Consider the following 24,763-nt stretch of genomic DNA (forward strand, 5'->3'; position numbering starts at 1 on the left):
GTTTAAGCAGACTCATTTATTGTACACCCTGCTATAAAAAGCTGCCAAATCCCCTCTGTACCTGCCCCTACAGTCTATTCAATTTTAAAAGCACCCAAAAAATCATTCAACACTTTGGACACTGATATGAAAAGAGCTTTGTATGGGGGAGGGAGCTGTTCTATGTGATGACAATGGACAATTGTCAGGTGGGACATGACTGTGGCATTTTTCCTTTTATAGTAAGTGACAGATGCTTCTGCAGTATGCTGCCCCTCTCTAGTTTGCTATATAAGAAGACGCAGCCTTTGACTTTGTCAAGCTTCTTGCCTTGAGTGTTGTTTGTTTTTTGTTTCAGTCAAGATTTTTCCTGAAGTGCTATGGCCCCCAAGAAGCCTGAACCTAAGAAGGAGGCAGCCAAGCCCGCCCCTGCTGCAGCCCCAGCCCCAGCCGCACCTGAACCACCCAAGGAACCACTTTTCGACCCCAAGAGTGTGACTGTGAGTACTCTTCTTTGTCTGCATATGGGTTCAAGGGCTTAGAAAATGCAAACCAAGGAGATTCTTCCAGGGCTCTCTGGAACTGCTAGGGAGTGTGTGGTGCAATGGTTAGAGCTATAGCCCCAGCACCCTGGTGTTGTGGGTTCAAATCCTGCACTGCTCCTTGTGACCCTGGGTAAGTCACTTATTCCAAAACCAAAATATTTATGTAATTATACCATGTTGTAGCTTAAACATAGATATAACCATGCAATTAATGTATTGGAAGGAAAACCTCCGATCCCTGTTTGCCACTTGCTATTACAACTTAGCTTGGGACTAACATCATTGGTTGTAGCCTCCCCCTACCATTTAATTTATAGCTTTAGCTTCGCAATGCTATAAATTGGTAAGTGCAGGCTACAACCAATGATGTTAGTCCCAAGCTAAGTTGTAATAGCAAGTGGCAAACAGGGATCGGAGGTTTTCCTTCCAATACATTAATTGCATAGTTATATCTATGTTTAAGCTACAACATGGTATAATTACATAAATATTTTGTGTGCAGTGAGTATTTTTTGTTTTTGATTCGTTGATTTCTTGCACCAAGCCTGTGTGATTTACAAGTCACTTAATCCCCTTGTGCCTCAGGTACATTAGATAGAATGTGAGCCCAGCAGAACAGATAGGGGGAAATGCTTGAGTACCTGAATAATTTGTAATCTGCATAGAATTGTAGGATATGTGGAATATAAATAAAAAACAATCATAAAAATTAAAAATATATATATATTTTTCTTTTAATTCTTTATTGTATCTCACATATTATAAAATAATTGTATTGTAGTGGCGGATTATGAAAACAGCTTACCGTGGTATTTTCCAAGTTTTCTAGCAGTCTCCGATACTGACATGCAAATGTAGTACAATAAGGTCATTAATATTAAAATGAGCACTCCGAGCAATCCTCTATAATTGTCGAGTGATTCCCTAACCTCATTGTGCCACATTTGTGGCCAAAATTTGTCGACAGGTCTGAGCTGTCATAGCCTTACTTTCTGATCAGTGCCTGAGCGCTGATTGGCTCAGACACTGACAAGAAAGTTAGGTTTGACAGTTTAGACCCCCGTCTCCCTCCTTTGCAAATTAAAATAAAAAAATACAAAATTGGAAATTGGCAAGAGAGATGCCCAGTCTATCCCGCTGAGCTCACTCAATCTCCAGAGACTCACCCTTTGCACCCATTCTCTCCCACCACATTCACACAATCCCTCGACTCTAACCCCTCCCCCCAGTGGAAGAGATATTCACTCTCTCCCGCCATGCTTGCACAATCATCCAAATCTATCACCCCTCCCACCATTTGCCAACCCCTCTAACAACTCCCCCTGTGCTCCCAATGATCCCCCTGCCCATCCCTACCTTTTTCAGGAAGTCCGGCTGAAGGGATGCCTACCCTCTGGCTGGCAGTCCTGCCTCTTACAAAATGGCAGACCTTTCCCTTCCCAGTGCATCCTGGGATGCATCGGGGAGAGACCTAAAGCTCTGATTGGCTCAGGTTGCTTAGGGCCCCTCCTATGGGAGGAGTCTTAGGCATCTCAGCCTATCAGAGCCTTAGGCCACTCCCTGGTGGTTCTGATTGGCCCATGTTACTTAAAGCCCCTCCTATAGGCCTTAAGTAACCTGGGCCAATCAGAGCCTTAGACCCCTCCCCGGCACATCCCAGGATGCACCAGGAAAGGGAAGGCCAGCCATTTTGTAAGAGGTGGGCCTACCAGGTGGAGGGTAGGCATCCCGTGGCCGGACTTTTGAATAAGGTAGGGAGGGGTGGGGGGTCTTCGGCACCGGGGGAGCTGTCTGGGGGGGAGGGTGGACAACAGTGGGAAGAAATGGGCATCACTCTAACTGCAAGGGGGGGTGTAAAGTCAGGTGACTGTGCGAGCATGGCGGGAGAGAGTGGGCATCTTTTTGATTTGGGTGTATTCTGTGCTTGTGCCGATCGCTACCACCAGCGACTCATCTTAAGTAAATTTAGTGAGCCTATACTCCACTCCATGAGCCTCATTAGCTTGCACTCGCCTTTTAAAAATTGTTACAAGAATGGCTTTGACAAGTTTTACCGCAAAGCTTTGAAAATCATCTCCTGAGAGCCTTACTCTTACTTTGCTGAGGAATGCTCAGCTGTCTGTGACAGTTTGCTAAGAATGTTAGCTGCCGAAAAACTTGCTTTTGAGCATCTTTCATGTGAACAGAGTTCTTTTTAAATTCGCATGCTTCTGCTACAAATTGGTAAAAGGTTCTTCTCCAAGTTACATCAACACCCACTTTAACCTTTATTGCAACAAGAAATCACGTAGAATTCAACTGTTCGCCTTCCCTTCGCTAAAACACTGTCATCTCAAAAGATTCCTCGATAAAACTTTTGCCTTCCAAGCAGCCAAGCTGAACCCATGGCTAGCCCAAATGATACTCGAGGCCCCCACTTACCTTGCCTTCAGAAAACTACTCAAAACTTACCTATTCAGCAAACACGACCCTTAATTATCCCCTCACCCCACATAACACCTCGCCCACCCCTGCTCCTCTCCTCCTTCACTAGACCTTCCCTTTTTTCCTACTCTCTACATCCTTTGTCTAGTTCGATCAAAGCTGCAATTTCTGATAAATTGTTGTAAATTTACCCTTCATTGCAGACTGTTGTAAATTGTTGTAATTTATTGTAAATCTGCTTGTCAATGCAGGTCATTCTGTTGCTCTGTCTCCTGTCTGTGACCCCTGGAGGTCACACACCATTTTCAGTCTTCTGCAGGATTTTGCACTCTGCTTATGCCCCATACAGGTTGAACCCGACTGACTTTGTAAACTGTTTCAGATTATAATGATTAATGCTTTTTAATCCAATCTAAATCATGCTCCTGTCATTAAAGCGGTTAATAAATCCTGAGTAGAGTAGAATGGGAATAAGTGGATCCATTTTTCACTCCGTCAGAAATGACAAAGACTAGGGGGCACTCAAAGTTACAGGGAAATACTTTTAAAAACAATTGGAGGACAGTTTTTTTCACTCAGAGAATAGTTAAGCTCTGGAACATATTGCCTGAGGTTGTGGTAAGAGCGGATAGCATAGCTGGTTTTAAGAAAGGTTTGGCCAAGTTCCTGGAGGAAAAGTCCATAGACATGGAGGAAGCCATTGCTTGCCCTGGATCGGTAGCATGGTATGTTGCTACTCCTTGGGCTTTGGCCAGGTACTAGTGACCTGCATTGGCCACCGTGAGAACGGGCTACTGGGCTTGATGGACAGAAAGGCTGTTCTTATGTAATAATTAAATAACTAGATGATAGGGTGCAGGTGAACTGTTTTGCTTCTTTCCCAGCCCCTGTAACAGTTGTGTCTTGTAAACTCAATAACCTGGTACTTAGGCATCTTGCCATACTTCAGAAACTCCCATTTCACTTTCTAAGAAAAGGGTAGTTTGAATGAGAAGCCCAATGTGTCATCATATCTTTGATATGAAGTGTGTCTTTCCGGAGGAGAGCCATGAATACAGTATGTATTCATGGGAGGGGTCATTTTCAAGTGGATGTTCCTGGGGGTTCAGTAGCTTTAGGCCACCAGGATACTTTGAAGCAGAGTGTCCCCAAACATTAGGCCACAAATTCAGCAGGCATGTGTTGGGGAAATAGCAGGCACTTAGCACCTAGACTGAATGTTCCTGGAATTTATGGACTGTGTATGAAAGTGGAGTGTTCCTGGACCTTATCAACTATGAAATAGCAGGGATGAGTGTTGAAGGAAAGTTGCGCATGGGCAGAGTTGTTGGAAAAGAAGTGCATATTTTTGAAGCTGACTATTTTTTCAGTAAAAATACTTGAAAAACATGAATATTTTAGTTTTTTTGCAAAAAAAAAAAAACCCCAACAAAAACCCCAGCCAGTGAAATTTGACAGATTCAATTTTTGTTTAAAAATGTAAAGCAATCCCATGTGCTTAGCCGTTTTCAGTGCCTAATTCTGGCAAGCACAGTTATGAATGAGGCATGAACTTTTCCACAGTGTTCCCTGATAAAGTCAGCCAGGCTTCACCACTGGGTTATTAATAGTACATTCCTAATGCAGGCTGCATAATCTTTTTAACCCTCTGACCTTGTCATTTTGGCAGGAAGACTGCCAGGCATTTCCCACCTCCCAGCTGCTGGCTTCCAGCACCAGCTGATAATGTGAGAATATGCTGCTTAGGCTGATCTGGGGACAAATTCTGCTGCAATTAGAGAACATAAGAATTGCCATAGTGGGACAGACCTGTTTCCAACAGTGGCCAACCCAGCTTCCAAGTACCTAGCTAGATCTTAAGTAGACAAACAGATTTTATACTGTTTATCCTAGGGATAAGCAGTGGGTTTCCCCAAGCCATTTCAATAATGGCTAGGGTTACCATATGGCTCCAGAAAAAGGAGGATAGATTGAGACATCCAGGTTTTACGCCACACTTCCTGCCTTCAATGGAAGTAAAACCTGGATGTCTCAATCTGTCCTCTTTTTTTTCTGGAGCCAAATGGTAACCCTACTTAAAACCAAACTGATTTTTGATCATCAGGTTTATGGACATCTTTTCATTTGTTTATGGATGCTGACAGCACAATGCAACAACCCAAGCTCCTCACTGCCACCCATCTTAAAATGATGAAAATGTGGTGCTTTTCTGTGTTGTCTTCCTTCAGTGGTTGTCAATCAAAATCAGCATTCATTATTAAATTATCCTGTCCGTTGTACCTTGTCCCATGAAACATAGCCAGTGCAGTTCTAGCAGCTATTGGTTCTGGAGCAATCAGGAGACTTGATAGATTACCAATATATACTCATATGTGTTTGTGTTTATTAAAATCCTTATATACCGCATATACAATATAATTTCATCAAAATTGTGAAAAGAAAAAAGTAACATTTCTAATATTATATAACATCATGATCACAATTCAAGATACAACACTTAAGAGTAATAAACAGCAACCACGGTGGGAATTCACAGGGCATAGGAGGATTACTCTTGCCCTGGACCAGCAGGGCTGAAGGGAGGCCCAGGGAGAGGGGAAGACTCAAATACAAACAAAGACCTCCATTTTTCAGCCATTTTTTTGCCCCAAAATCTAGGTTTATATTTGAGTATATATAATATGCAACCTAGTAAGCCAACCAAACAGAGATCTTACAGGTCAATGATTTTTTTAATCTCTTCAGCTTGCCTTATGCTGATCCGATCCCTGTGATATGACTAACGTGACCATTTATTTTTTTCCTCAAAATGGGACATCTACTAATTTTCAGTCCCGCCCCCCAATCCTGCCCCAGCCCCACCCCCAATTTCTTCCATTTATTTTTCATGTACACACAATATCTTATTAATTCATAATGGTAACAATAAATTTAAAAAAAAAACAAAGCACACTGTATGCAGAAAAAATGTTAATTATCATTTTATATTCAGGATTTTTTCAAAGAGGTCAAGACAGATGACTAAAGGATTTTAATAAACATAAACACATATGCAATATTACCTCAGAAACAACTATAGAAAAATAAACACTGTATAGTGCAAAATATAGAAAGCAGATATAAATTCTCAAAACTGTCACATTTTGATCACTAAATTGAAAATAAAATCATTTTTCCTACCTTTGTTGTCTGGTGAGTCTCTGGTTGCACTTCCTTCTGACTGCACATCCTTTCTTTCTTTCTGTCTTTCTATCTATCTCCCTGCCTCCCTTTCTTTCTTTCTCTCTCCCTGCCCCCCTAAGTCACCACCCGCCACACTCCCCCAATTTTTTCTTTCTTTCTTTCTCTCTCCCTGCCTCTCCCCCCCCCCCCCGTCACCACCGTTGCCAATTTCTCCCTGCTTCCCCGATGCAGAACAGAGCCAGGCCAGGTGTGTGCAGCAAATGCACAACAGCTGGCCCACAAGCCTTCCCCTGATGTCAATTCTGATGTCAGAGAGGAAGTTCCGGGCCAGCCAATCGCTGCCTTGCTGGCCCGGAACTTCCTCTCCGACTTCAGAATTGATGGGGGGGCGAAGGCTTGTGGGCCGGCCATTGTGCAGTCGCTGCATGTGCCTAGCTTGGCTCTGTTGCTGCTGCTGCGGTGGTGGCGGGGAAGCAGGGAGAGAGCCCAGGCTCTGTGATTGACTTGCAGCTTCAGCACAGCACAGCTTCGGGATGCTGAAATGTCCCGTTTTCAGAAAGAGAGCAATCCACTAGGCCACTGTTCTTCAACCGCCGGTCCGCGGAACGATGCCGGTCCACAGGAAATTTCTGCCGGTTCGCACAGGGCCGGCAAGATTAAGGTGACCATAGGTCCCGTTTTCAGACCTCCTGTCCCGTTCTCCCCACACACAGCTTTGGGACGTTGAAATGTCCCATTTTCAGGGACAGCGTCCCAAAGCTGTGCTTGGGGACAACAGGACAGACGATCATTTCCTGTCCCTACCTGTTGCGCAAAGAAAAGCAAGCCTCCCTCCTTCCTTTCACCTGGTCCGCTACTATCTTACCCCCCTGCTGCTGCTGCTAAATCCAACAGGAAGTCTTCTTTCCGACGTCAATTCTGACGTCGGAGAGGACGTTTTGGATCAACCAATTACTGCCTGGCTGGCCCAGAACGTTCTCTCCGATGTCAGAATTGACGTCAAAAAGAAGACTTTGAGTCGGCTTTAGCAGTAGAAGCAGCAGCAGGGCTTTTTTTTTTTTTTTGCGTGGCAGGAAGGGAAGGAGGCAGGCAGGCAAGTGGGCTGGCTTTGGGGGTGGGGGTGGGACAAAGTCTGGAAGGCAGTGAGAGGGACATAGGAAGGATGCACTGGGGCACTAAAGACAAGAAGGGGCACTTAGGACACGGGAAGGAAAGAGAGAGGGAATAGAAAGGGACAATTCTTGGGCCTGAGTGCAGAAAGAAAGGATACACAGACAGAAGGAAACGCAACCAGAGACTCATGAAATCACCAGACAGCAAAGGTAGGAAAAATGATTTTATTTAGTGATCAAAACGTGTCAGTTTTGAGAATTTATATCTGCTGTCTATATTTTGCACTATATTTGTCTATTTTTCTATAGTCACTGAGGTGACCGAGTTTGCGGAGATGGGGGCGGAAAAGGGGTTTTTAAATTTTAGTCCTAGTAGTTTGCCGGTCCACAAAACAATTCTTTTATTTCTGCCGGTCCACGGGTGTAAAAAGGTTGAAAAACTTCACTAGACTCTAGTGAGTTGCTCTCTTTCTGGAAATGGGATATTTTAGCATCCCGAAACTGTGCTTGGGGACAACGGAACTATTTATCTAAAAATGGGATGTCCCGTTCAAAATGGAACATATGGTCACATTAGATATAACTGACAGAGCTCTTGCTGTACCAAATATTCAGCAATATTTTAAATATATTTTGGGGTAATGACTTACTGCTATCTCTCCCCCTGTTTCCATCTTGCTTTCTGAGAATACAAAGGGAACTTTATTTATTTATTAAATTTTCTATACTGTTCTCCCAGGTGAGCTCAGAATGGTTTATTCAGGTACTCAAGCATTTTCCCCTGTCTGTCCCAGTGTATCTAGTGTACCTGGGGCAATGGGGGGATTAAGTGACTTGCCCAGGATCACAAGGAGCAGCGTGGGTTTGAACCCACAACCTCAGGGTGCTGAGGCTGTAGCTTTTAACCACTGCACCACACTCTCCCCTTTATGCCCTTGAAAATTATTAGAGTTAGAGTTGATGTCTTGCCAATCATGGTAGGGAAGTAGGGAATCTATTGCAGAGGAGGGACAGTACAGTCTGAGCTGGTTGATATGTTTTGTATGGGGAAATATTTGGAAGGCAATACTCAATAAGCAATTTTAATCCAAAATTTTGATGAAAAGCAATCTAAAGACCAATATTTGATAGGTATTAGCCATTTCCATCTTTAGGAGACAGATTAAGCTACTGGTGATAAGTAGGTGAACCAGTGAAGACAACAGGAGCTGACCCCTCTTTTTCCCCCCCCTCAGATCGAGTACAGCTCTGACCAGATTGAAGGTAAGTTTTCAACTTATTCACAACAAGCAATTGGAAACAACGCAAGCACCGAGAGAACGGAACCTTGGAGGCAAGCATGGGGAAATGGAGTGTGAAAACATGGCTGACACCCTTCTGAATCTTTAACTCTCTTATATTTGAAAATAGGTTGGCCACTGTATTAAAAAAACAAACTGAGCAAAAAGAAATCTAAGAAACAAACCACGAAAAAAGAGAAAACATTTCAGAAAAATTTCATTCAAATTGTTGGGAAATTGACTCATTCATTGCCTATCTTTTCTACAGAGTTCAAAGAGGCCTTCAGTTTGTTTGACAAAACTCCCACTGGCGAGATGAAGATTACCTATGGCCAATGCGGTGATGTCCTACGGGCTCTGGGTCAAAATCCAACAAATGCCGAAGTTATGAAAGTTCTGGGGAAACCCAAACCAGAAGGTAAGTTCTGGCAGTAAGTAAGTCATTTCTCTGCTTCATAAGAATAGCCATCTTCAGGGTGGTTACAAGTACCTGGCAAAAAAACAGAGCAAGCAGTGGCTTCCCCCATGTCTTTCTTGAAAACAGACTATGGACTTGTCCTCCAGGAAATTGTCTAAACCTTTCTTAAAACCAGCTACGCTATCTGCTATTACAATAACCTCTGGCAATGAGTTCCAGAGCTTAACTATTCTCTGGGTTAAAAAAAAAAAAAAAATTATTCCTATTAGTTTTAAAAGTATTTCCCTGTAACTTCACCGAGTGACCCCTAGTCTTTCTAATTTTTGACGGAGTGAAAAATCGATCCACTTGTACCCATTCTACTCCACTCAGGATTTTGTACACTTCAGTCATATCTCCCCTCTGCCGTCTCTTTTCTAAGCTGAAGAGCCCTAACCTTTTGGGCTCCTTTTACAAAGGTGCGCTAGCGTTTTTAGCGCATGCACCGGATTAGCACACGCTACCCGAAAAACTACTGCCTGCTCAAGAGGAGGCGGTAGCAGCTAGCGTGCGTGTCATTTTAGCGCGCCTTTGTAAAAGAAAACCCTCTTTGTCTCTCCTCATACGAGAGGAGTTCTACCCCTTTTATCATTTCGACTCCTTTTTGAACCTTTTCTAGTTCTACTGTTTCTTTTCTGAGATAAAGCGACCAGAGGTCACACCATGGAGTGATACAAAGGTATTATAACATTCTTAGTCTTGTTTACCATCCCTTTTCTAATAATTCCTAGCATCTTGTTTGCTTTTTTGGCCATTGCCCTGAAATTTTTCACAATCTGCATGTGTTTTAACAACTTTGAATAATTTAGTGTCATTTGCAAATTTAATCACCTCATTTGTCGATCCAATTCCCAGATCATTTATAAATATATTAAATAGCACTGGTTCCAGTACAGATCTCTGAGGCATGTCACTATTTACACACCTCCATTGAGAAAAATGGCCATTTAGACCTATCCTTTGTTTTCTATCTGATGACCAATTCCTAATCCACAACTGAACATTGTCTCCTATCCAATGACTCTTTAATTTTCTCAGGAGCCTATCATGAAGAACTTTTTGAAAAGCTTTGCCTCTTTGTGGATGATACCAAAATCTGCACTAGAGTAGATGGTGTGAATAACATGAAGAAAGACCTGACAAAGTTTGAAGAATGGTCTGAAATTGGACAACTAAAATTTAATGTTAAGAAATGCAAGGTCATGAATTTGGACTGAAAAAACCCGTGGGAACGGTACAGTTTAGGGGGTGAAGAGCTTATGTGAACGACAGAAGAGCGGGGCTTGGGTGTGATTGTATGTGATGATCTTAAGGTGGCCAAACAGGTCGAAAATGTGACAGCGAAAGCTACCAGTTAATTTAAGAGAGTTGGATTGTTACATTGGATCCATAATCTCCCTGGATTTTTAGTGGTACTTTCTGGTAATGTGGCACTGAAAATCCAGGGAATACTTGATCAGCTAGAGATAACCAGTTAGGAGCATCTCCTGTGTGGTTTCTTCCACCAAATATCAGCCCTGTTAATTTGTTTTTTTTAATTTATTTTAAAAATGTCTATACCGTTTAAAACCTAAACGCTTTACATAATAATACATACATAAATTTGTAAAACAAAAAATAAAAACTCATAAACATGAATAGACAAATCCTCAGAGAATCAGCAATAGAAGAATCAGTATCAGAGAAGGCCTATGGAGCTCAAATATCAAGATCATAAAGAATCAGAATCTAGAAAAACAATTTACAAACAATTGTGTGTTTAGTAATTTCCTATATGTACCCTTTTCACCACATTTCCGTATTTGACTCACAAAAGAATTCCACAGTTTGACTCCTGTATAACAGAAGGTCCTTGAGCTGGTCTCAACATATCTTGGAGTGACATTTGAACATAAGAATAGCCTTACTGGGTCAGACCAATGGTCCATCAAGCCCAGGAGCCCGTTCTCATGGTGGCCAATCCAGGTCACTAGTACCTGACCAAAATCCAAGGTGTAGCAATATTCCATGCTACCAATACAGGGCAAGCAGTGGCTTCCCCCGTGTCTTTCTCAATAACAGACTATGGACTTTTCCTCCAGGAACTTGTCCAAACCTTTCTTAAAACCAGCTATGCTATCCGCTCCTACCACATCCTCTGGCAACACGTTCCAGAGCTTAACTATTCTCTGAGTGAAAAAAAAAAAAATCCTCCAATTGGTTTTATTAGTATTTCCCTGTAACTTCATCGAGTGTAACCTAGTTTTTGCAATTTTTGACAGAGTGAAAAATCAATCCACTTGTACCCATTCTAGTCCACTCAGGATATTGTAGACTTCAATCTTATCTCCCTTCAGCCATCTCTTTTCCAAGCTGAAGAGCCCTAACCTTTTCAGTCTTTCCTCATACGAGAGGAGTTCCATCCCCTTTACCATCTTGAACGCTCTTCTTTGAACCTTTTCTAGTGCCACTATATCTTTCTTGAGATAAGGAGACCAGAACTGAACGTAATACTCCAGATGAAGTCGCACCATGGAGCGATAAAGGGGCATTATGTTTAAATGTGTTTATTTAGTTTCAAGAATAACCATATAATAACAAAATACAAACTTAACCAATACACAGTTCTATATGTTCCCCCCACCCACCCCACTCAGAAGAGAAAGATGTCTCTCACGCTACCATCCAAAAGCAAATAGTTCAGCAGTTAATCATTCAACAGTCTGCTGCAAGCATGAGGCGTCAGGGTTTGCCAAAAAGGTTCCCACACAACCTGATAACGCCTTCCCTGAGGAGAGTCTATGCCTGCAAAGTCATGGTGCTCCAAAGCAGCTTGTCCAATCATGAGGGATCACCAAAGAGAATAAGAAGGTGCGTCCGCTGTAAGCCGTGCAATCAAAATAATTTTCAATCCCAAAAGGACAGCATGTGCCAAATAAGCTGTCATCCCCCCATGTTTGGGAAGAGAAAGTGTATAAGTTCCAAAAAGAGATTGTGGAGTAGGTGTCCAACGACGCTGCCAAAAAGTCAAAAAACAATGTCCTAGTAGCTGCCAAAATGTTGAAACTCTAGGGCAAGTCCAAAACTGATGGCCTAACAAAGCATAAGACTGGCCACATTTCAAACAACAAGAAGAACCCATAATTGACATACGATAGGCATGTAGTAGTGGATAAATATAAGCGAAACAAAAATTTGTGTTGGAGTTCCCACAGAGTAATACTAGGGGTCAATCATAAAGCTCTCTTCAAAGAGCGTTGTAAATGTAGTGCAGAGATTGGACTCTGTAAATCATCAGTCCAAGTTCTAGCTAGAATGTCCAGGTTAATGCCTGATTGACAGTCCAAATGCCCATCAAATGAAATGAAGTGGTATATAGGTATGCGCCAATAAGCTAAACATTTCTGATACCTGCTCTCTACAGGACTCTAACAAATGACAGATAGGCAAAGATTGTACATAATGCTTCATTTAAAGATAGGAAAAAACATCAGTGTGTAATAAGGAATATTTGCATCATAACTGTTCAAATGAATATACAGTACCCTCCTCATTGACCACCTGAAACAAGCATTGCAATCCCTTCTCCTTCCAGAGTTGAAAGGAGTTACAATGAATCCCTGGTTAAAAAAAAAAATCACTATTACCCTGTATAAATAGATATGGTGTAACTCCTGAGGACAATTTAAGGCTTTTGCATACCCAGTGCCAGACCGAACGTGCTGGCGAAAAAACCAAATATGTGGATATCTGCATTCTTAATGAAGAAGGATGGAGAAGGTACATGAAGCATATAACTAAAATAAAAAGGGTGTAGGAGAGAAAGTTCAAGAGACATAGCAGAAAATACAGGGGCATTATAACATTCTTAGTCTTTTTAACCATCCCTTTTTTTAATAATTCCTAGCATCCTATTTGCTGTTTTGGCCACCACCGCACATTGGGCGGAAGATTTCATCGTATTGTCTGTGATGACACCCAGATCTTTTTCTTGGGCGCTAATCCCTGAGGTGGACCCTAGCATCTGGTAACTGTGATTCAGGTTATTCTTCCCAATGTGCATCACTTTGCATTCGTCCACATTAAATTTCATCTGCCACTTGGACACCCAGTCTTCCAGTTTCCTAAGGTCTGCCTGCAACTTTTTACAATCCGCATACATTTTAACAACTTTGAACAGTTTAGTGTCATATGCAAATTTAATCACCTCACTCATCATTCCAATTTCCAGATCATTTATAAATAAGTTAAACAGCACCGGTCTCAGTACAGACCCTTGTGTCACTCCACTGTTTACTCTCCTCCATTGAGAGAAATGACTATTTAACCCTACCCTCTGTTTTCTATCCGATAACCAATTCCTAATCCACAACTGAACTTTGCCACCTATCCCATGACACTTTAATTTTCTCAGGAGCCTCTCGTAAGGAACTTTATCAAAAGTTTTCTGAAAATCTAGATACACTATTTCAACCGGCTCACCTTTATCCACATGTTTATTCACACCTTCAAGTCAAGTAAATTTTTGAGGCAAGATCTCCCTCGGCTGAACCCATGCTGACTCTGTCTCATTAAATCATGCTTGTCTACGTGTTCCACAATTTTATTTTTTTATAATTGTTTCTACCATTTTGCCCGGCACCGAAGTGAGGCTGAATTCTCAAAGCGTAGTAATGTATTTGGTAAATAGTTTTCAAGTTTATTGATTTTTGATATCCCGATCATAAAATAAATATCTGACCGGTTAACAATATAAAAAAAAAAAAAATTTAAGATAGGAGAGAAAAGCTAGTTAAAGGTGTGTTTGAGAAATTTTCGAAAACATATTAGACATATACTGACAAACATGATCGTGAGGAGAGATGGGAAGGAAGGGAAAAGTTACATAATATTAGAGGAAATGAGATAGAAGGAGGGGATAAAACATGAGGGACAGGGGTGCATGGTATAAAAGAAATGCGCGGAAATAAATGATGAGTAAGTAAGTGGATATACCGTAAGTGATTAGGGATTGTTAAAAGCATCCTTGAATAGGAATGTTTTTAGATTAGTTTTGAATTTAAGTAAATGAGTTTCATCCCGAAGAGATTGAGGGAGAGAGTTCCATAAAGTAGGAGCTGTTATAGCAAAATTGGTTTTCCTTGTATAAAAAGATTCTTTTAGGGAAGGGATGAAAAGGAGTTTTTGGTCCGTAGAACGTAGGGTACGGGGAGAACTTTGAGGAATAAGTAATTTGTCCAAAAATAAAGGCAGGTGGGAAAGTAATCATATTTTTCTTGAATAATTCAGGTATAGTACCATAAAGGAATTGGTGACAAATTATTACCACTTTGTACTGAATTCTTAGGGCAACTGGCAGCCAATGTAACTGTTGGAGATAAGCTGATCAAATCTCGACATTCCCGTTATTAATCTAGCCACTGCATTTTGTGCAACTTGCAATGCTCTGCACCTTGTTTTGGTTATTCCAAAGTACAGAGCATTACAATAATTGAGCCTAGACAGAACCATCGCCTGAACAACAGAACGAAAATCAAAAGGTAACAACATCGGCTTCACTCGGTGCAGTAAGTGAATCTGTGCAAAACATGCTTGTACTGTCTTAACGACTTAGTAATTAAAACTTGAAGGGCTGAAGTTAGGACTCAAAGTGGTGAACTGAGTTAGAAACTGGCTGTTGGACAGACGTCAGAGGGTGGTGGTTAATGGAAGTCGCTCGGAGGAAGGAAAGGTGAGTAGTGGAGTCCTTCAGGGTTCGGTGCTGGGGCCAATCCTGTTCAATATGTTTGTGAGTGACATTGCTGAAGGGTTAGAAGGAAAAGTATGCCTTTTTGCAGATGATACCAAGATTTGTAACAGAGTAGACACCAAAGAGGGAGTGGAAAATATGAAAAAGGATCTGCAAAAGTTAGAGGAATGGTCTAATGCCTGGCAATTAAAATTCAATGCAAAGAAATGCAGAGTAATGCATTTGGGGATTAATAATCGGAAGGAACCTTATATGCTGGGAGGAGAGAAGCTGATATGCACGGATGGGAGGGGGACCTTAGGGTGATAGTGTCCGAAAATCTAAAGGCAAAAAAACAGTGTGACAAGGCAGTGGCTGCTGCCAGAAGGATGCTGGGCTGTATAAAGAGAGGCGTAGCCAGTAGAAGGAAGAAGGTATTGATGCCCCTGTACAGGTCATTGGGAAGGCCCCACTTGGAATATTGTGTTCAGTTTTGGAGACCGTATCTGGCGAAGGACGTAAGAAGACTTGAAGCGGTCCAGAGGAGGGTGATGAAAATGATAGGAGGCTTGCGCCAGAAGACGTATGAGGAGAGACTGGAAACCCTGAATATATATATCCTAGAGGAAAGGAGAGACAGGGGAGATATGATTCAGACGTTCAAATACTTGAAGGGTATTAATGTAGAACATAATCTTTTCCAGAGAAAGGAAAATGTTAAAACCAGAGGACATAATTTGAGGTTGAGGGGTGGTAGATTCAAAGGCAATGTTAGGAAATTCTACTTTAAGGAGAGGGTGGTGGATGTCTGGAATGCGCTCCCGAGAGAGGTGGTGGAAAAGAAAACGGTGACTGAGTTCAAAGAAACATGGGATGAACACAGAGGATCTAGAATCAGAAAATAATATTAAAAATTGAACTAAGGCCAGTACTGGGCAGACTTGCATGGTCTGTGTCTGTATATGGCCATTTGGTGGAGGATGGGCTGGGGAAGGCTTCAGTGGCTTGGAGGGTGTAGATGGGCTGGAGTAGGTTTTAACGGAGATTTTGGCAGTAGGAACCCTAGCAGAGTACCGGGTAGAGCTTTGGATTCTTGCCCAGAAATAGCTAAGAAGAAAAAATTAAAAAAATTTAAATTGAATCAGGTTGGGCAGACTGGATGGACTATTCAGGTCTTTATCTGCCGTCATCTACTATGTATGTTACTTTGTATTGTAAGGCTTAGATCCAATCTTACGCCTAAAATGGTCATTGACTCACTTACTGGGATTACTTCATCTATTACCTTTAATTCCTTAGGCCACTTATGATCAGTTTCCCCACAAACATTACTTCAGTCTTGTCCACATTCAGTCTCAAACCCTGCTCTCCCATCCATTCAACAATTTTGCTCATATAATTACTCAGAGTCTTTTCCAATGCTTCACCCCATTCACACACTTTGAAAAAAAAAAAAAGATGTCACCTGCATATATTCGATATTCAATTCCCAGGGATTGAAACAACTGACTTATAGCAGTCATATAGATGTTGAATAAGAACGTAGAGAGCACCAATCCCTGTGGAACTCCGGTTTTCATTGAATATCAACCTGAAATTTTAAAACCATTCCTTACTTGAAAAGAATGTCCTGTCAAGTATGTATTGAACCATTTTAAAACTGTACCTTTCTTTCCGATATTCTTCAATCTCAGCCAAAAGTTTTTGGAGGTCCACTGAATCAAAAGCTCCTGATACCAGACAAAATGTCGTGTGTTGATACATCCCTAATCGTAATGTGTCCAATAAAGATATCAATAGTAATTCTACACCATGGGCTTTATGGAAACCAAATTGGTTATGGTCCAAACAACCTGTTTTCCAAATGAAATTATCTAACTGAAGCAGCACAATTTTTTCTAAAATTTTTCCAATAAATGCTACAATAGAAATTGGTCTGAAATTTCTCATTCCACTCAATTCTGAACATTTCCGTTTCAGAACCGGTCTTACTGTGGATTGTTTACAATCTATTGGAAAAATGCCTTCTCCTAAGGACTTATTTACTATTTTTGTAAATACGAGGGTCACCTTCTCAGCCATCTGTCTCATGACAGATGATGAGCATGGATCATAAAATTTTGACTATTCCTCCTCCAACCAAATTTCAAGAAAAAAGTATTGTTGAAGATATTTCTTGTTACAGAAACATTTAAACAACCAATAACATAAAAGTTCTCTTCAGTATTAAGGGAAAAAATTCCTAAATAAGAAATACTCATAATCCTCAAATCCTAGCCCTGTTGATTTTATCCTTATGATTTTCAAGTTGTTCGCTGCTTATGCTGACTCATTGCTTTCTTGTCTTATTCTTCCTTTCTCTGTGTTTGCTGGCAGAATTGAACTCCAAGTTACTGGACTTTGAGACCTTTCTCCCCATGCTTCAACATATCTCCAGGTCCAAGGACCAAGGCACCTTTGAAGACTTTGTAGAAGGCCTGCGTGTCTTTGATAAGGAAAGCAATGGAACTGTCATGGGTGCTGAACTGCGCCATGTGCTCGTCACACTTGGTGAGAACTGGAGAAGAACTGAAAAGTTTACCTGTAAACCAAATATAAGCACTTTTAAATTGGTTGAGATCAAATCAATAAGTTTAAAATCTTTAATGTAGCTGAGTTTTAACCCATCAGCTACATCTCCTTAAGGACATGCACTAACAAACAGAAGTTGTGAGATAATCACTTTGTTTATCCTTCTAGGGGAGAAAATGACAGAAGCTGAAGTAGAACAACTAATGTCTGGACAGGAAGATGCCAATGGATGCATCAACTACGAAGGTAGCAGATTTCTTCTTGTGCCTTTGGGGTTTGCAGATGAAATTCCAGCTAAAACCTCAAGATCTGAAACCGAGTGTCAGGTTGCTGTTGCATATGAATGCATCTCCCGGCAACTTTTCAAAATGATTTAGGATGCTAAACACAATTCAAATTGCCCCTCCTTGGACATAAGGAAGGAGATTGCTCAATATTAGGAGTACTTCAGATCAACCTTATGTAAGTCTTTTGCTTGCAAAAATCACAAATGTAACAATTAAATCTACTCTGTTCCTATTCTATGACTCTAGATAGACTACAGTTACTGCTCAAAATCTCTTCTTTTACTGTAAAGAGAATATGGGATCCTAAATTAAAATGCATAAAGGAAATGGTGACTTGTGAAGCTTTTGTGCAATTTAACTATCACTCTCTTTTGTGTTTCTAAGAAAAGGTATGATTATGTTTATGTTTGATGGTCCTTGATATACTGCCTTTCATTAGAAAACCAAAGCAGTTTAATACTATCCTGGAGCCTGGATCTTCCTTTCTTCAATAGTTGGGTACATTGCTTAAGAGCTACTGCTGTTGATTGTATTATGACCATGTAGATGTTAGCAAGTGGTAATCATAAAATGATGAGTAAAGAGACTAAATACAGAGTCTTTCTTGTCCTTCCCTGTTTTGTAATGATGCTGAATAGCTACGTACTTTTCTATCTCACCAGCTTTCATCAAACATATCATGTCTGGTTGAAGCACCAACAACTTCTTCAGTAAGTATCTCTCTGACTTGTATCTTCCATAAAGCTTTACTTAGGATGTTTGCATGTACTGATCTACTTGTGCTAATGAACTCTTTATCTGTGTAAACCACTTACACCAGGGGTGCCCACACTTTTTGAGCTTGCGAGCTACTTTTAAAATGACCAAGTCAAAATGATCTACCTACAATAAAATTTAAAAAAAACACAAAGCACACTGTATGCATAGAAAATGTTAATCATCATTCCTATTCCAGGGTTTTTCAAAGAGGTCAAAGCAGATGACTCTATGCACTGTCACCTCACTAACAACCATACAAAAACAGACAAATACCCCCCTCCCTTTTTACTAAACCACAATAGCAGTTTTTAGCGCAGGGAGCTGCGCTGAATGCCCAGCGCTGCTCTCGATGCTCATAGGCTCCCTGCGCTAAAAACCTCTATTGCGGTTTAGTAAAAGAGGACCATAGTGTCAAATATAGACAGCAGATATAAATTCAGATACATTTTGATCACTAAATTTAAAATAAAATCATTTTTCCTACCTTGTCTGGCGATTTCATGAGTCTCTGGTTGCACTTTCTTCTTCTGACTGTGCATCCAATCTTTCTTCCCTTCTTTTAGCCTGTATGCTTCCTCTCCTCCTGACCTCATTCCCCCCCCCAATGTTTTCTTCCTCTCTCTCTGCCCTCTCTTTCTTTCTCTCTTCATGCCCCCTTTCTTTTTTTTCTGTTTCTCTTCTTTCCTTTTGTCTCCCTGCCTGCTCTCTTTCTCCCTCCCTGCCCTCCCCCAAGCCACTGCCGCTGCCATCAGATAACAGGCCCCCAAAGCTGCCCGCCGCCGCCCAAGCTCTCCCTGCTTCGGGCCAACCAGCATTCCTCTCCCCGATGTCAATTCTGCCGTCGGAGAGGAAGTTCCACAGGCCAGAACTTCCTCTCTGACGGCAGAATTGACGTCGGGGAGAGGAAGGCTGATCGGCCCAAGATTGACCTATTGGGAGAAATGCTGCCGGGTCCTGCCTTTGAGGAAACAGAAAGTAGGCAGGACCTGGCAGCAAGAAGAGCAAATCGCAAGCTTCACTGACCTGTCTCCCGCTTTAGCCCACAAACGGGGCTCTAACATGTGCGTGCCGGCTTCCCTTCTCTCCCCCCACCACCGACATAACTTCTGGTTTCAGAGGGAAGAGAAGGGAACCTTCACCCGCCCTGCCAGCACTCTGATTGGCTGGCGTTCTTCAAGAGGCGGGCCAGTCAGGAGGGGAAAAAAGAGAAGGGAAGAAGGGAACCCGCTCTGCGATCGACTGGGGTCGTCTGAGCGAGCGACCTGTCGATCGCGATCGACGTATTGGGCACCCCTGACTTACACCATACAAACAAGAAAAGAGGACAGTCAGGAGTCTCCAGGAACATCCTCAAATATATAAACAATAGTAGACTATAATAAATACAATAACAGAACAATTGATGCAAATAAAAGATAAGGGAAATAGTTTAATATTAACAATGTATAATAAGGAGTCACATGATGTGGTGAGCAAGGCAAGACACACATTTGCTGAACTACTGGGTTCCTAGGCCCTGTCCACCTTCATCGACCTTACTAATCACTCAGTTTTGGGTCCGCTCTGCTTTGAGCATGTATGGACAACTTTGTGCTGTGATCGGACCAGAGCATGATTAGGAAGTCAGGCAAGTCAAACAAGGAGAGAGACTGGGAGAAAGAAAAGTCAAAAGGGGTTTAAGGCAACATGGTTGAGGCATTGGATACATCTGCATTGCCACTCTCCCCCACACATTTTACAGAACTTACCTCAGCCATGGTGAAGGTATTGGATCCGCGGTTGACACAGTTGTTGGGCCATATCGAAAACTTTGAGTCTCTCTTGGTTGAAACTTCTCACCAAATGGGTGAATTAGAGACTCGAATGACATCTGTGGAGGAGGTGTCTACGTTGACAATGGCGCAGCTCGAGGCCCTCAGAGACAAAGTTCAAGCACAAGTGGATAAATTGGAGGACCTCGACAACTGTTCTCGCAGGGACAACATTTGGTTCATGGGCCTCTCTAAATCAATTTCAGAAGTGCACCTCATTCCAACTTTGGATCACTGGCCTCAGACTGCTCTACCAGGAATTGTTGTCTGGGTGGGAACGTCTGGAAGGAGTAGAAATGCAGTGGGCAAAACTGAACGGAGCGATTATAAGGGCGACAAACCTTTTTGTTAGGCAAGTAAGTAAAAGTAAGAGGAAATGAAGGCCGCTTTAGTTCTCAAAAGTAATAACTGAGAAGATAAGGAATAAGAGGTTAGCTTTCATAAACTACAAAAGATCACAGAAAGAGGAAGACAGGCAAAAATATATGGAAAAATTAAGAGAGTCTGGTCACGTAGTCAGGAAAGTAAAGATGCAAATGGAAGAAAAAATTGCTGACATGGTAAAACAGGTAGACATTGTTTTTTTAAATTTTCTTTTTATTTATCATTTCAATACATCCAAGATACATAGATGTAAAAGGAAATACAAAAGTATAACATCACTTAGTTATTCAGACTAAGCACCAAGAAATGAAACAATGAAATACTTGTCATAATACATTCCACAATCTAATGAGAAGGAGCAAGATTAAGGAAAACCCCTTTGGAAAAGGGGAGTTCATATACAATGAAAAATAAAGAATAAAGAAAATAGAGCAGCAATTGATGTTAACCTAGCCTTTTTAAATTAATCACCGCACTAAATAACATGTTTCATTCTGGCTGCTTCGAGACTCCTTTACCCTCAAGAAAAAAGCCTAATTGGGCAGGTTAAAAAATATATATATATTTACTCCCTTGATGGGAAACAAAACATTTACAAGGAAATCTCAATTGAAACACTGCCCCCAAGGCAATCACTTTTGTACGCAATAATAATAACTCTTTCTCCTGGATTGTGTCCATTTAAAGACATCTGGAAATATATATATCCTTTCACCTAAATAGGTGACTTGTTTTAAGTTAAAGTATAACTTCAACAGCATTTCTTTGTATTGTAGAAATACAAGAGAGACCAACAATGTCGCCCGTCCCTGAATTTCAATATCAGAAGATTGCAATATAGCAGAGACATCCAATTGTGTATTTTCAGCTTCTAGAGTTTTTCCCTTTTGCATTTGTTTTAAATAATAAATTCTCTGTAATGGGGAAGGCTTGTTTCTGGAACTTTCAAAACTGTTAACATAAAGTTCTTAAAAAGTTATTGTGGTGACATAAATTTAGCAATCGGAAAATTAAGAATCCTCAAGTTCAAATTTTTTTGTTGATTTTCTAAATTTTCAATTTTCCTCAAAAACATCATTTTATCAGTCATTTGTTTAGTAACGAAATTTGAGATCTCAGTTGTTATTGAAACTTTTCAGTTATCTTCTCTAATTTATTTAAATCCACCTGGTGCTGTTGAACAGAAGTCTCTAAAAGACTTATCTTAGAGATTGAATTTGAATTAATAGAAACAAAGTTTGTGCATACCAAATGTACATTCTTAATTGCCGTCCAGATAGAATCCAATGTTACTGCCTGTGGTCTAACCAACAGCTTGAGAAGGGAGGTAACTGCCAGGTTTTCTTTGGCTTCTTCCCCGGAGAGTGGTCTCCAGACTCTAAAAGCCTCACCACCACTTGCGTCCACTTGCTCCAGACTCCCAGCATGCAACGGCTCCAACACAGGAGTCGGCATTCCGATGATTACTTCTGGGTCTAACACGGCTGCAGAGTGTGCTTTACTTGATGTACTCGGTGAGCCTTCCTGCATAGTCTGCCCTGCCAATGTTTTTCTGGGCATTGGGGGTATGTGTAGTCCTCACGAGCTCAGCGAAAGCGACATCTCGCCATCCAAGCTGTGAGCTTCCCCACTCACAGCAGCGGATGCGCCCGAAGTTGCAGGTTGGACTGTAAAGGCTATAATTACAGTCTGCTGTGGCGTTGAAGAGCCAGAGGTAGGTGGAGGGAAACCCCTCTGTTTCCCCCTTCTGTTAGACATGAGAAAAAAGAATTTGTGATTAATTGTGCGATTAAAGGTGGGACATAGCCAGCACAGAAGGGGCTAGGGGGAGCCACACATTTCATCTCCATAGCCCAACCAGTCAAAGAAACCCACTGCCAAAGCTGCTCCCTTCTTCATGAACTGAGCATGTTTGGAAAGTGTGTCAGTGGCATTAGAGGCACTCTGATTACTTCTTTGCTTCTGAGGCACTACAAGGAGGAATGGGTTCTGCAGCTTTGGAGGGAGCCTGAGCCTAGGTCTCTAATATCTTTCTTTCTCTTGCCTCCAGGTCCAACTCTCTCTCCCAATCTCCTCCCCAGTCCAGCACCTTTCCTTCCCTCCATCCTCTATACCCCAGGTCCATTCTCTCTTTTCTCCATCCTTCTCTCCCTCAGTTTCCCCTTTACCCCGTGCACAGTCCAGCCTCTCTCCCTTCTCTCTTGGCATGCCCAAGGTTCTCTCTTAATTCCCTGCCCCCAGTCTGGCATCTCTTTCTCCCCTGCCTGACTACAGTTCTCTCAATTCTCTCTCCCTTGTATGATTCAGCATCTCTCCCTCCTCTCCCTGACCATGATCCTCTTTCAGTTCCCTCCCCTGACTCTGGTTCTCGCTCAATTCTCTCCCCCCCAGTATGGTCTAGTATCTCTCCCTGGCATAATCTCAGTTCCTTCCCTACACCCTCCTCCCCCCACACCCCCACTTTGGTTCTCTCTCAATTCCCTCCCCATACCCCCCTACACATCTCTCCCGGACCTCACTGTGGCTCTCTCTCAGGTTCTCCCCCATCACCTTCAGCATCTTTTCCAAATGCAGGCAAGTCTTTGGTCCTGCTGCACCAGTGGCAGTCCTACACAAAAGCTGCCTGCAGCCTGCTTTGGACCAATCCTTTCTGAAAACAGGACTGAAGATTTGCCTGCACTTGGAAAAGGTAATGTGAGTGCAGGAGGGGGACAGAGAGAGGAAATCAGGTCCAGGAGAAATGCTGGTGGGAGGGAGACAGAAGGGGGCAGCACTGAATTAATTATTAATCATGATATTTATAAATTGTGATTAATAATTAACACGTCAATTGTGATTAACCTGCTGCCCTAAACAAAAAAGATAAATTATCCATGTAGCTGCGGAAAATACCCTAACACCACCCTTCCACCTTGAAGATAGTGGTGAGTAGGTAGCGGATTTTCATCCCACAGCTATCCCATGGATAGTGGCCTTTTAAAAATTAGCCCAAATAAATCTAGTAGAAAGTTATTGAACAAGAGAAATTGGGGTGTGAAAAATTGCAAGAGGAGACCAGGCATCAAAATGTCAGATGTTTATGTTTATTAAAAACTTTATATACCGCATATCAGCTAGGGCTCTTTAGCTTGGAGAAGAGACAGCTCAGGGGTGATATGATAGAGTGGAATGTAAAGGGTAGATCTGAATTGCTTGTTTACTCTTTCCAAAAATACTAGGACTAGGAGGCATGCGATGAAGCTACAAACCGGAGAAAATATTTCTTCACACAACATGTAATTAAACTCTGGAATTTGTTGTCGGAGAATGTGGTGAAATCAGTTAGCTTAGCATGGTTTAAAAAAGGTTTGTATAATTTCCTAAAAAAGAAGTCCATAGGCCATTATTGAGATGGCTTGGGAAAATCCACTGCTTATTTCTAGGATAAGCAGCATAAAATCTGTTTTACTATTTGGAATCTGGGCTGGTCACTGTTGGAAACAGGATGCTTTGGTTTGTCCCAGTATGGCAATTCTTATGTTCTTAATGTGTTAATGGGGCATCAGACCAAATCTGTGCATTCTAGTTGATTGGCACTCATTTGCATTAAATGTTTATAAGTCTGTTTGGGTCATTCCTTTTTCCACTATACTTCAGTGCTCTGGTTTTTTTTTTCCAGGTCCTTAGAAATGATCTGCTATGCCTATCATCATATTATGCCTAGCTGAAGAGCCCATCACAGAGACAGCCGTACTTTGGATAAATCTCTTCATGAAGACATTTTTTTTAAATGAATGAATGAATGAATGAATGACTAGAATAGAATAGAATGTATCTTACATCATATTAACTTCATCCGCACTGCAGTATCTCAAACTACTGCTGACAATTTCATTTGCCCTTTCTCACCTCTGTATGAAAAGGACATCTCATTTTTTCATGTTCTGTACATTAAGGTTTGGCATATTATGATGTTCCATCCAATTAAATTTTACCTCCTTATCCCACCTTGATATTATGTTTTCATTTGTCATTGTTGAATATGAGATTTTAAAATGATGTTCGCTTGTCCAGGATCAGATTGCCTCTTGTACCAAGCCCGCTCAGTAAGTCTGTTGGGTTCTGCACACTCACAGATCACTTTCTTTTTAAAAAAAAAAAATTTATTGTATTGAAAATTTGTCAAAAACAGATGAACACAGCAAGCACTGTAACACAATGTTGTAACATAGCTCTTAGACACAAGGCTTAAAAAATGGCTTCATACAGTACAAGAAATTCCTCC

General features: G+C 41.5%; 2 protein-coding genes across 3 annotated transcripts in view; both read left to right on the forward strand.

Annotated features, from left to right (window-relative positions):
• The first annotated feature begins 289 nt into the window (after positions 1–289).
• Positions 290–24,491, forward strand: MYL4 (myosin light chain 4). Of its 2 annotated transcripts, none has more exons than XM_033918749.1 (7): positions 290–479; positions 8,479–8,506; positions 8,792–8,941; positions 17,064–17,237; positions 17,427–17,504; positions 18,208–18,255; positions 23,718–23,777. In XM_033918749.1, exons 1-6 carry the CDS (start codon positions 360–362, stop codon positions 18,234–18,236), a joined length of 579 nt encoding a protein of 192 aa, XP_033774640.1. In that variant the 5' UTR covers positions 290–359; the 3' UTR covers positions 18,237–18,255; positions 23,718–23,777. The 2 variants fall into 2 exon arrangements, with proteins under 2 accessions (XP_033774640.1, XP_033774639.1); XM_033918748.1 differs by lacking the exon at positions 23,718–23,777 and adding an exon at positions 24,158–24,491 and having other exon boundaries at positions 291–479.
• Positions 19,991–24,763, forward strand: part of LOC117347137 (microtubule-associated protein 2-like) — a 220,677-nt gene continuing 215,904 nt past the window's right edge. Inside the window, 2 exon segments of the mRNA XM_033917567.1 lie at positions 19,991–20,386; positions 23,074–23,188. Of these exon segments, the coding sequence (XP_033773458.1) occupies positions 19,991–20,386; positions 23,074–23,188 (511 nt within the window).

Source organism: Geotrypetes seraphini, chromosome 13 (genome assembly GCF_902459505.1).
Source record: "Geotrypetes seraphini chromosome 13, aGeoSer1.1, whole genome shotgun sequence".
In the NCBI taxonomy this organism is placed as follows: domain Eukaryota; kingdom Metazoa; phylum Chordata; class Amphibia; order Gymnophiona; family Dermophiidae; genus Geotrypetes; species Geotrypetes seraphini.